This window comes from Triticum aestivum, chromosome 5A (genome assembly GCF_018294505.1).
Source record: "Triticum aestivum cultivar Chinese Spring chromosome 5A, IWGSC CS RefSeq v2.1, whole genome shotgun sequence".
Taxonomy (NCBI): Eukaryota; Viridiplantae; Streptophyta; class Magnoliopsida; order Poales; family Poaceae; genus Triticum; species Triticum aestivum.
The window spans coordinates 690,638,523-690,649,447 of NC_057806.1; the positions used below are offsets into that span (position 1 = coordinate 690,638,523).

The 10,925-nt window shown below is 47.2% G+C and overlaps 1 protein-coding gene across 1 annotated transcript; it reads right to left on the reverse strand.

Moving 5' to 3' along the window:
- Positions 1 to 1,055: 1,055 nt before the first annotated feature.
- LOC123106037 (UPF0548 protein At2g17695) lies at positions 1,056 to 3,869 on the reverse strand. Its single transcript, XM_044528233.1, has 4 exons — positions 3,705 to 3,869; positions 1,852 to 2,119; positions 1,540 to 1,747; positions 1,056 to 1,429 (listed from the first exon to the last, which is right to left on the reverse strand). The coding sequence occupies exons 2-4, from the start codon at positions 2,112 to 2,114 to the stop codon at positions 1,214 to 1,216; spliced, it is 687 nt and encodes a 228-aa protein (XP_044384168.1). The 5' UTR covers positions 2,115 to 2,119; positions 3,705 to 3,869; the 3' UTR covers positions 1,056 to 1,213.
- Between the last annotated feature and the right edge of the window lie 7,056 nt (positions 3,870 to 10,925).

A 10,925-nucleotide genomic window follows, 5' to 3' on the forward strand; every position in this document is an offset into this window, starting at 1 on the left:
CTCCGAAAGCACCAATTAGGCTAATGCCACTGACTCCGAAGGCAACATGCATATGTAGGAGAAATTGTATATAGCTATACATGTGTGTATGTGTGAATTAATATGGTGGTTTGTGAGACATTGATGATATATATATATATATATGATTGTTCTACTAGAAATTTTATTTATATATATATCGTACAGTATATATCGTACGAAACGAAGAAAGCGTATATATCATACAGTAGTTGATCGGGTATTTAAAAAACAGTCGTGGGTTGTTTTGAGATTTATTAACGAATCCGCTTAAACATATTTCCGCTAGTCTTTTTTAAAAAAAAAAGGGTTTTTCGCCGGTCTGTTAGTCTCAACAGATAGTGCTACATCCTAGCGGGAGTAGTGTTTGTTTTCTCGGATTTGGTGGGTGGCCGACGGAGCGAAAACGAACAAAGAAAGCGTATCGTATCTTGAAGGAGCAGAGCAGCATAGGATACCGTAGCGCGAATTGGTTCAACGCACCCGCCTGCCCTGCTGCTGGGGATTGTTCGCCTCGGATTCCCGTTCCCCGTTCAGAATTCATTCAAACGAGACGACCAGCAAAGCAACGTGCGTGCGCGACCGAGTGATGGGGACGGAAGAGCAGACCATTGGTATGACTGTGATCTGACTCCCACTCTGATCGGATGCGCCCAACCATGCGGCAGGCATGGGAAGAGGGGATGGATGGGTGGGCTCTGTCACCACGTCTGTCTTTCACTCACTCACGTCCTTCCGTCGCGGCGTGGTGCGGCGGGGGTTGCCGCTCGGGCTCGCCACCACGTGCCTCCTCCCCAGAGCCCCCGCACTCCTGCTCCGACAAGCACTTGGCTTCCTGCCGCAGCACACCGCTGTGCCGCCGTCGCCGACCTCCCCTCGGCCGCAGCACACCGTCGTGCCGCCGTCGCCCAAGGCCATTCCTCTAAACCCTCTGATCTCATGTTCGCCGGCAACAGCCCTGCACCCCGTCTCTGACGAGGAAGAAACTCACGTCGTTCCGTCGCGGCCGACGTCAGTACAAAAAATTAGGCAGCTGATGTCTAACAAAGGCTGGAAAATAAATTATTTCAAAAAAGAAAAAGGAAAAAAGGACCTGCCATCTTTCTCTTTGTTCTGCCACATGTACATACACTCACCCAATGGAAGCAGCTCCATCCCTCCCTTAAGTCTACAGAGAAGAAGATGCAGGGCCTCTTCACTGCGTCGGCGGCGGCGTCCTGGAGGAGGAGCAGGCGGCGGCGACGTGCCTGAGCACCGCCTTGCCGGACTCCCGCGCGAAGTGCCTCTGCCGGAGGCGCACGTAGGGGTAGCACAGCGCCGACAGCGGGTGCGCCGGCTTGGAGAAGGACACCACCTCGTACCACACCCGCTCCTCCGCGTCCACCTCCACCGAGAACCGCTCCTCCCCGGCCTGCATCCACGACCATGTCACCCAAACCATCATCACCAATCTGCTGCGACTTGATCCCCCCAACCCACACACACTCAATCACGCCGGAAACAGAATGTAGTACTAGTTACCAGCAGATGGCCCTGCAGGGTGCCGCTGCCGAACGCGAACACGCCGCCTTTCCCGCGCTTGCCGCCATTGTACTTGTCGTCGGTGACGTAGGCGATCTGCAGCGGGAACATCACCCAGGGGACCACCTCCTTGTAGCAGATGCAGAACCTCGCGCCGATCTTCACTGGCGTGCCCGGCTCCGCCTCCGCCCACCCCAGCGCCAGATGCCTGACCAACAACAACCAGCAGCTTTATATTAGCATTGCTGCAGACATATACTACAACAGTGGAGCGAGTTTAAACAGGCCAGGTTAAGAATCAATGTGGCTTACTTCCAGGAGAGGAGGGCCGACTTGGCGTGGCGGAAGGTGTCGGCGCCGGATCCGACGAGGACGCGCGAGCGGTTCACGGAGAAGCCGCGGTCCGCCAGCACCCTGTCGGAGTCTTCAGCGGTTGTTAATGCGGCTGGTGATTTCGGGTGGGTGGCGCCATGGAGGTCCGTGTCGTAGTTGAAGCCGCCGGCAGCCGCCAGGCACGACTTCTGCTGTTCCGGTGTGGGGCGGCTCAGGCTCAAGAAGAGGCCTCCCCATGCCATGGTTTCTACAGAGAGTGGTGTGAGGCTGTGAGGGCAATCAATCCAGAGGGTTCAGTTCAGTTGCCGTGGATCAGCTCCACTGCGGATTCGGTTAATCCCCGCTAGGAGGGATTTTATCCACGTAAACAAGCTCACATACATACTTCACTTATGTACTGAAGCACAACCAACTAATACTTTTTTCGAGTTTTTAGAACACCATCAAACACAGCTGTTCACAATTCAGAAACAATAAGATCCAAATCAAACACAGCTGTTCATAATTCTGAATTTTCTTCTCAAATAAAACACACTGCAACATGCAATTGCAGTGCATTATTCAGAGTTACCACCTACACATACAACAATAGTCATAGGATTATGGTTTACTGATACCAAATTGCAATAATTGATACTCTGGATATGTAAATCCTGCATATCTTCATGTAGAGCTGTGTGGTTAATTCTATGCATATGGAAACTCAACACAAAATGGCGACTCTGCTTCTGTATACTGATCGCACCCAAGCCCAGGTGGGCAAGCTTAATCACCAAGCAGAGCTCATAATATAACTCTTGGAGCCAAATAAACTTAAAAAATAGCTGGAATGATGGTTGTGAATTGGGTTTACGGGCAAGTCATAAGATGCTCATGATTGACTTCTCATACGGGACTACAATAACATGCTAGACAGAATTAGTAGATTTTGTTTCTCTTCATTTTAGGTGCCAGTAAAGAGATGGATAATCCCGCTCCCTTAATCTGGACTATAACAAAAAATCCAACTAGACCTGCAATGGGGAAAAACAATCGCAGGGGCATATGAATTCTAGACGATGCATTTTATAATCACTAACAAAGTTGCGTCCATTCAAAATGTCACTAATTGTAAGTATTAGATAATGTTTGGCAGCACTTTTCAGGGAAGAAAAGAAAATATCCTGAGCCGACACTCAAGTAAGCTAGCCAGGTTCTGAGCCTAGTGCTGAAGTGATTGGTACTATGCATTACAGGCAGGATGATACGAGCAGGAGGAAATTGAGTATCCTGAACTGAACTCTACCCTGAACAGCCCCACGATAGATCAAGATCTTCATTTTACCATCTAAATAAATCCCTGAACACACAAAAGCTTCAAGGACTGACTGAGAGCACCCAGTTAGCTACTACAGTACAACCAAGCTCTGTTATGCTACATGATGGATGAGAAGAAAGCATGCGAGACTGGGCATCCCCATTGCCAGTCTGCTCCACATTGGTCAGCCCAAATACGCTCCAGCCAATACTAAATAGAGCGAAGGTTCAAGCCGCAGCTAATCTGATCCGCCCAACGATTTAGTTTCTCATCCCCTTTTTCGAATACAGTAGGAATTTGCCATGTTGTCTGGATAAACAAAGTCGAGCAGCAACTCTCCTGACTGAACACAGGAGGAGTTTTGGTGCAGTTATCTATTGCGAGACGGAGTGGAAAAACTGCAGGGTTAACTGAGTCGCTGTTCCTCTGGTGGATCCTAAAATTGTTGGAGATTCCTGGCATCGGACGATGTGGAGATGGGAGCAGCGGAGGGCGGAGGAGTTGAGGGGGGCTGGGCTGGAGAGGACATACATACCTGGGAGCTCAAGGGAACGGAAGGCCGGTACGGCGGGCGGCGGCCACCGGCCGACGAGTGCTGCGGCGGTTGCGGCGACCGGCCGGTAAGAGGAACCGTGGCGAGGTCTCACAGCCTCTCAGCAGCAGCCCTGCACTGGACGAAGGGGGGATACACTCCTCGATCTGAGGCCGGCCGTGAGAGTTGGCGTAGGCCCAGCTGCCGGCCCAGGTTCATTCCAGTTGGACCAACCCAACACATTTCTATGACTCCCAATTTTCAAGAATAACCAACTTTTGCTTCTTTTTTTTGAGAACTGCATCCTTTTATTCAGAGTTTAAAACATTCATAGGAATACAGGTAATATCGGGCAAATTAGAGAGCCACACATGGCGCCTGAAAAATAGTGAGGAAGCTGCCTTAGCTAAATTATGGGCATCTGTGTTGAACTCCCGCTTCTCATGGATAAGCTTGAAAGCTTGAAAAAACTCGCGCCCTTGGTGTATTTCCAACTTTTGCTGTTCTTCTAAAAAAAACCAACTTTTGCTGCTTCCATAAAACGAACAACTTTTGTTGCAAAACTTTATTGGTCGCGATTTTAGTTTCGATTTTGAGGTGCGTGGATGAACTATGAAGCACATAACCCTCCTGGTAATTACCGCCCGAGCCCAGGCTCAGTTTGTACACTGTGAACAATAAATTCAAAAGAAATAGTAATAAAATTCAGATTTTTTTCCGCATCAAAGATGCTTAATGCGCTAGGCGCGTACACATTTTCAGAGCAAAATGACTTTTGAGGAGCTCTCGGTGAAAAAAAGAGAGGCTCTGGATGGTGCTATTTTTCAAGTTTCTATGAGACCTTGTTTTTCTTGAGCTCCTCGAATACCATTTCACCACGAAATTTTGTAGGCAATTGGTGCATTCGAACATCTTTGATGTAAAAAAGGTTCAGATTTTTCAAACTTGCTTATTATTTTATTTGAATTTATAGTTTACTTCCAAGGGCAGATGCGGCACCGAATCGCCGCAGTCATAAGCTTGCCAAGTTTTGTCTCGTTGATTAGGGTTGTTATCTTTTTTTGTAGGTAGCTTAACAAGCTGACCGCTTCATGACTCCTATGACCATGTCTTCTAATTAAAGCTTGATGAATTGCTAAAAAAGAACCCAACTTTCGTTGCAACTTGAGTGGATGACTTCCCTTATACGAAAACATCCCTCTCGGATCTTTGAGGTGCGGTGGATCTTCGACGATCATGTTGTGCATGATCACACTACATGTCATCACCTCTCACAAGGTCTTCGAATCTCATTGTTTAGCAGGTCCATGAACAACTGCAAAACGGGCCTGTAGAACTTCAAATGCCCTCTCGACATCCTTTCCAGCTGCTTTCTTGTCTTTCGGCAAAGTGAGCCTTTTTTTCTGGCCAACTGGATAGATACCGTCAACAAGATAGTAACCCATATTGTACTCATGTCCATTGGCAGTATAGTGTCAAGAAGGAACTTCTCCTTCAGTCAGCCTTCAAAACAACGGCGATCGCTGCAGTACATTGATGTCATTGTGAGACCCGGACATGCCAAATCAAAAGATCCTGTGATGCAACTACTTCAAGAATGATGGTGGGCTTCTTAACATGACCTTGATATTTCCTTTGTAAAGCCTCCAAGAAGTTCTTCCATTTCCAATGCATGTAGTCAAGGGATCCAAGAAAACCTGGTCACCCTCTTGCTTTTGAGATTGCCAAGAGCCTCTCGGTGTCTGCCACAGTTGGTTCTCTCTGGTACTGAGGTCCGAACACGTTGACCGCGACAGTTGCAAACCTGACCATGGCATCTCCGCATGTGCTCTCAGACATCCGTAGGTACTCGTCCCACGGAGTGCGGTCGTGCACTTCTGGTAACCAGAGAAGCAAATCGTTCCCATGGCGTCATCGCTGGGCATGGTGAGTATAGTAGTAGCAGATGATACCTCGCGGTGCGGTCGGAGGACAGGGCTCGAATTGTGACGCCCCCGATTCAATCGTACACTAATCATACACGCAAACGTGTACGATCAAGATCAGGGACTCACGGGAAGATATCACAACACAACTCTACAAATAAAAATAAGTCATACAAGCATCATATTACAAGCCAGGGGCCTCGAGGGCTCGAATACAAGAGCTCGATCATAGACGAGTCAGCGGAAGCAACAATATCTGAGTACAGACATAAGTTAAACAAGTTTGCCTCAAGAAGGCTAGCACAAACTGGGATACAGATCGAAAGAGGCGCAGGCCTCCTGCCTGGGATCCTCCTAAACTACTCCTACTCATCGTCAGCGGGCTGCACGTAGTAGTAGGCACCTCCCGAGTAGTAGTAGTCGTCGTCGACGGTGGCGTCTGGCTCCTGGGCTCCAACTGTTGGGGATCGTAGCAGAAATTCAAAATTTTCTACGCATCACCAAGATCAATCTATGGAGTAATCTAGCAACGAGGGGAAGGAGAGTGCATCTACATACCCTTGTAGATCGCTAAGCGGAAGCGTTCAAGTGAACGGGGGTGATGGAGTCGTACTCGTCGTGATCCAAATCACCGATGATCCTAGTGACGAACGGACGGCACCTCCGTGTTCAACACACATACAGCCCGGTGACGTCTCCTACGCCTTGATCCAGCAAGGGGAGAAGAAGAGGTTGGGGAAGACTCCATCCAGCAGCAGCACGACGGCGTGGTGGTGGTGGAGGAGCGCGGGACTCCAGCTGGGCTTCGCCAAGCACTACGAGAGACGAGGAGGGAGAGGGGTAGGGCTGCGCCAGCAGGGAGATTGAATCGCGCGTTGGGCTGCCCCTTTGCTCAAGTATATATAGGGGGAGGGGAGGGGCTGCGCCCCCACCTAGGGTTCCCTCCCTAGGGGTGGCGGCAGCCCCCAGATCCCATCTGGGAGGCGGCCAAGGGGGAGAGAGAGGGGAGCACACCTAGGGTGGGCCTTAGGGCCCATCTGCGCCTAGGGTTTGCCCCCTCTCCTCTTGAGGACGCCTTGGGCCTTGGTGGGAGGCGCCCCAGCCCACATAGGGGCTGGTCCCTTCCCACTATTGGCCCATGTAGGCCTCCGGGGCTGGTGGCCCCTCCCGGTGGACCCCCGGACCCCTCCGGTGGTCCCGGTACACTACCGGTGATGCCCGGAACACTTCCGGTGGCCAGAACCATACTTCCTATATATCAATCTTTACCTCCGGACCACTCCGAAACTCCTCGTGACGTCCGGGATCTCATCCGGGACTCCGAACAACATTCGGTAACCGCATACATACTTTCCCTATAACCCTAGCATCATCGAACCTTAAGTGTGTAGACCCTACGGGTTCGGGAGTCATGCAGACATGGCCGAGACAACTCTCCGGTCAATAACCAACAACGGGATCTGGATACCCATGTTGGCTCCCACATGTTCCACGATGATCTCATCGGATGAACCACGATGTCAAGGACTTAATCAATCCCGTATTCAATTCCCTTTGTTTAGCGGTATTATACTTGCCCGAGATTCGATCGTCGGTATCCCGATACCTTGTTTAATCTCGTTACCGGCAAGTCTCTTTACTCGTTCCGTAACACATCATCCCGTGATCAACTCCTTGGTCACATTGTGCACATTATGATGATGTCCTACCGAGTGGGCCCAGAGATACCTCTCCGTTACACGGAGTGACAAATCCCAGTCTCGATTCGTGCCAACCCAACAGACACTTTCGGAGATACCTGTAGTGAACCTTTATAGCCACCCAGTTACGTTGTGACGTTTGGCACACCCAAAGCACTCCTACGGTATCCGGGAGTTGCACAATCTCATGGTCTAAGGAAATGATACTTGACATTAGAAAAGCTTTAGCAAACGAACTACAAGATCTTTGTGCTAGGCTTAGGATTGGGTCTTGTCCATCACATCATTCTCCTAATGATGTGATCCCGTTATCAACGACATCCAATGTCCATGGTCAGGAAACCGTAACCATCTATTGATCAACGAGCTAGTCAACTAGAGGCTTACTAGGGACATGGTGTTGTCTATGTATCCACACATGTATCTGAGTTTCCTATCAATACAATTCTAGCATGGATAATAAACGATTATCATGAACAAGGAAATATAATAATAACCAATTTATTATTGCCTCTAGGGCATATTTCCAACAGTCTCCCACTTGCACTAGAGTCAATAATCTAGTTCACATCGCCATGTGATTAACACTCACAGGTCACATCGCCATGTGACCAACATCCAAAGAGTTTACTAGAGTCACTAATCTAGTTCACATCACTATGTGATTAATACTCAATGAGTTCTGGGTTTGATCATGTTATGCTTGTGAGAAAGGTTGTAGTCAACGGGTCTTGCCATATTCAGATCCCTATGTATTTCGCAAAACTTTATATCATAGATGCTGCTACTACGTTCCACTTGGAGCTATTCCAAATTGTTGCTCCATTATACGTATTCGGTATCTCTACTCAGAGCTATCCGGATTGGTGTTAAGCTTGCATCGACGTAACTCTTTATGTCGAACTCTTTATCACCTCCATAACCGAGAAACATTTCCTTATTCCTCTAAGGATAATTTTGACTGCTATCTGGTGATCTACTCCTAGATCACCTTTGTACCCTCTTGCCAGACATGTGGCAAGGCACACATCAGGTGCGGTACTCAGCATGGCATACCGTATAGAGCCTATGACAAGAGCATAGGGGACGACCTTCGTCCTTCCTCTTTCTTTTGCCGTGGTCAATCTTTGAGTCTTACTCAACTTCACACCTTACAACTCAGGTGAGAACCCCTTCTTTGACTGATCTATTTTGAACTCTTTCAGAAACATGTCAAGGTGTGCGTTCTTTGAAAGTATCATCAGGCGTCTTGATCTATTTCTATAGATCTTGATGCCCAATATGTAAGCAACTTTATCCAGGTCTTCCTTTGAAAATCACTCTTCAAACAACCGTTTATGCTTTCCAGAAATTCTACATTATTTCAGATCAACAATATGTCGTCCACATATACTTATCAGAAATATTGTAGTGCTCCCACTCACTTTCTTGTAAATACAATTTTCTAGCAAACATTGTATAAACCTAAAAGCTTTGATCACTCCATCAAAACATGTATTCCGATTCCGAGATGTTTGCTCTAGTCCATAGAAGTATTGCTGGAGCCAGCATACCTTTTAGCATCCTTAGGATCGACAAAACCTTTTATTGTATTGTATCACATACAACTTTTCTTACGAAAACTGGTAAGAAAACTTGTTTTGACATCCATCTGTAAGATTTCATAATCGAAAAATACAGCTAATGCTAACATGATTCCGAGGGACTTAAGCATCGCTATGGGTGAGAAATTCTCATCGTAGTCAACTCCTTGAACTTGTGAAAAGATTTCTTTCCCACAAGTCGAGCTTCATAGACGGTAACAGACCGCCCACGTCCGTCTTCTTCTTAAAGATCCATTTATCTCAATGGCTTGCCAATCAACGGGCAAGTCCACCAAAGTCCATACTTTGTTCTGATATATGGATCCTATCTCGGATTTCATGGCTTCTAACCATTTGTTGGAATACAGGCCCACCATCGCTTCTCCATAGCTCGTAGGTTCATTGTTGTCTAACAACATGATATCTAAGACAGGATTACCGTACCACTCAGGAGTAGTACATATCCTTGTCGACCTACGAGGTTCGATAGCAACTTGATCCGAAGCTTCATGATCACTTCCTATTCAACAGACGTAGGCGCCACAGAAAACATCTTTCTGTGTTGCATCACTCTCTGGTTGAAGTAAAGGTTCGACAACCTCATCAAGTTCTATCTTCCTCCCACTCAATTCTTTCGAGAGAAACTCCTTCTCGAGAAAGGACGCGTTCTTAGCGACAAACAATTTGCCCTCAGATCTGAGATAGGAGGTATACCCAACTGTCACCTTTGGGTATCCTATGAAGATGTGTTTGTCCGCTTTGGGTTCGAGCTTCTTCGGCTGAAGCCTTAAGCATCGCAGCCCCAAACATTAAGAAACGACAACTTTGGTTTCTTGCCAAACCAATGTTCGATGTCGTCTCAACGGACTTAGATGGTGCCCTATCTAAAGTGAATGCAGCTGTCTCTAACGCATAACCTCAAAATGAAAACGGTAGATCGGCAAGAGACATCATAGATCACACCATATCTCATAGGGTTCGATTACGACGTTCGGACACACCATTACCTTGTGGTGTTCCAGGTGGCTTCAACTGTGAAACAATTCCACAATGTCTTAAGTGATTGCGAAACTCATAACTCAGAAAATCCCCTTTTGATCAGATCGTAGGAAGATGATCTTATTGTTATGATGATTCTTAACTTCACTCTGAAATCGCTTGAACTTTTCAAACGTTTCAGACATGTGCTTCATTAAGTAGATATGCCTATATCTACCCAAATCGTCAGTGAAGATGAGAAAACAGTGATATCCACCGCATGCTTCAATTCTCATTGGATCACACGCATCAGCATGCATGATTTCCAACAAGTCATTTGCCCGTTTCATTGTACCTGAAAACGGGGTCTTAGTCATCCTGCCCATGAGGCATGGCTCGCATGTGTCAAGTGATTCAAAATCAAGTGACTCCAAACATCCATCGACATGGAGTCTCTTCATGCATCTTACGCCAATATGACCTAAGCGGCAGTACCACGAGAAAGTGGTACTATCATTATTAACTCTACATCTTTTGGCGTGAACATGTGTATTACCACGACCGAGATTCAATGAACCATTCACATCGGGTGCATAACCATGAAAGGTACCATTCATGTAAACAGAATAACCATTATTCTCTAACTTAAATGAATGACCGTATTGCAATGAACATGATCTAATCATATTCATGCTCAACGTAGACACCTGATAACATTTATCTAGGTTCAATACTAATCCCGAAGGCAGATGGAGCGTGCGATGGTGATCTCATCAACTTTGGAAACACTTCCAACACACATCGTCACCACGCCCTTAGCCACTCTCCGTTTAGTCCGTAGCTTTTGCTTCAAGTCACCAGTAATAGCAACTGAACCGGTATCCAATACCCAGGTGCTACCAGGAGTACTAGCGAGGTACACATTAATAACACGTATATACTTTGTTGAAGTTGCCAACCTTCTTATCTACCATGCATTTGGGGTAATTCCGCTACCAGTGACCGTTCCCCTTACAATAGAAGCACTTAGTCTCGGGT

Excerpts from the sequence above, each read along its gene's own strand:
- LOC123106037 (XM_044528233.1), bottom strand. The coding sequence starts at position 2,114 with ATGGCATGGGGAGGCCTCTTCTTGAGCCTGAGCCGCCCCACACCGGAA. Across the intron at positions 1,748-1,851 it reads TCGGCCCTCCTCTCCTGGAA|GCATCTGGCGCTGGGGTGGG; the intron begins GTAAGCCACATT and ends GTTGTTGGTCAG. Across the intron at positions 1,430-1,539 it reads CCCTGCAGGGCCATCTGCTG|GCCGGGGAGGAGCGGTTCTC; the intron begins GTAACTAGTACT and ends TCGTGGATGCAG.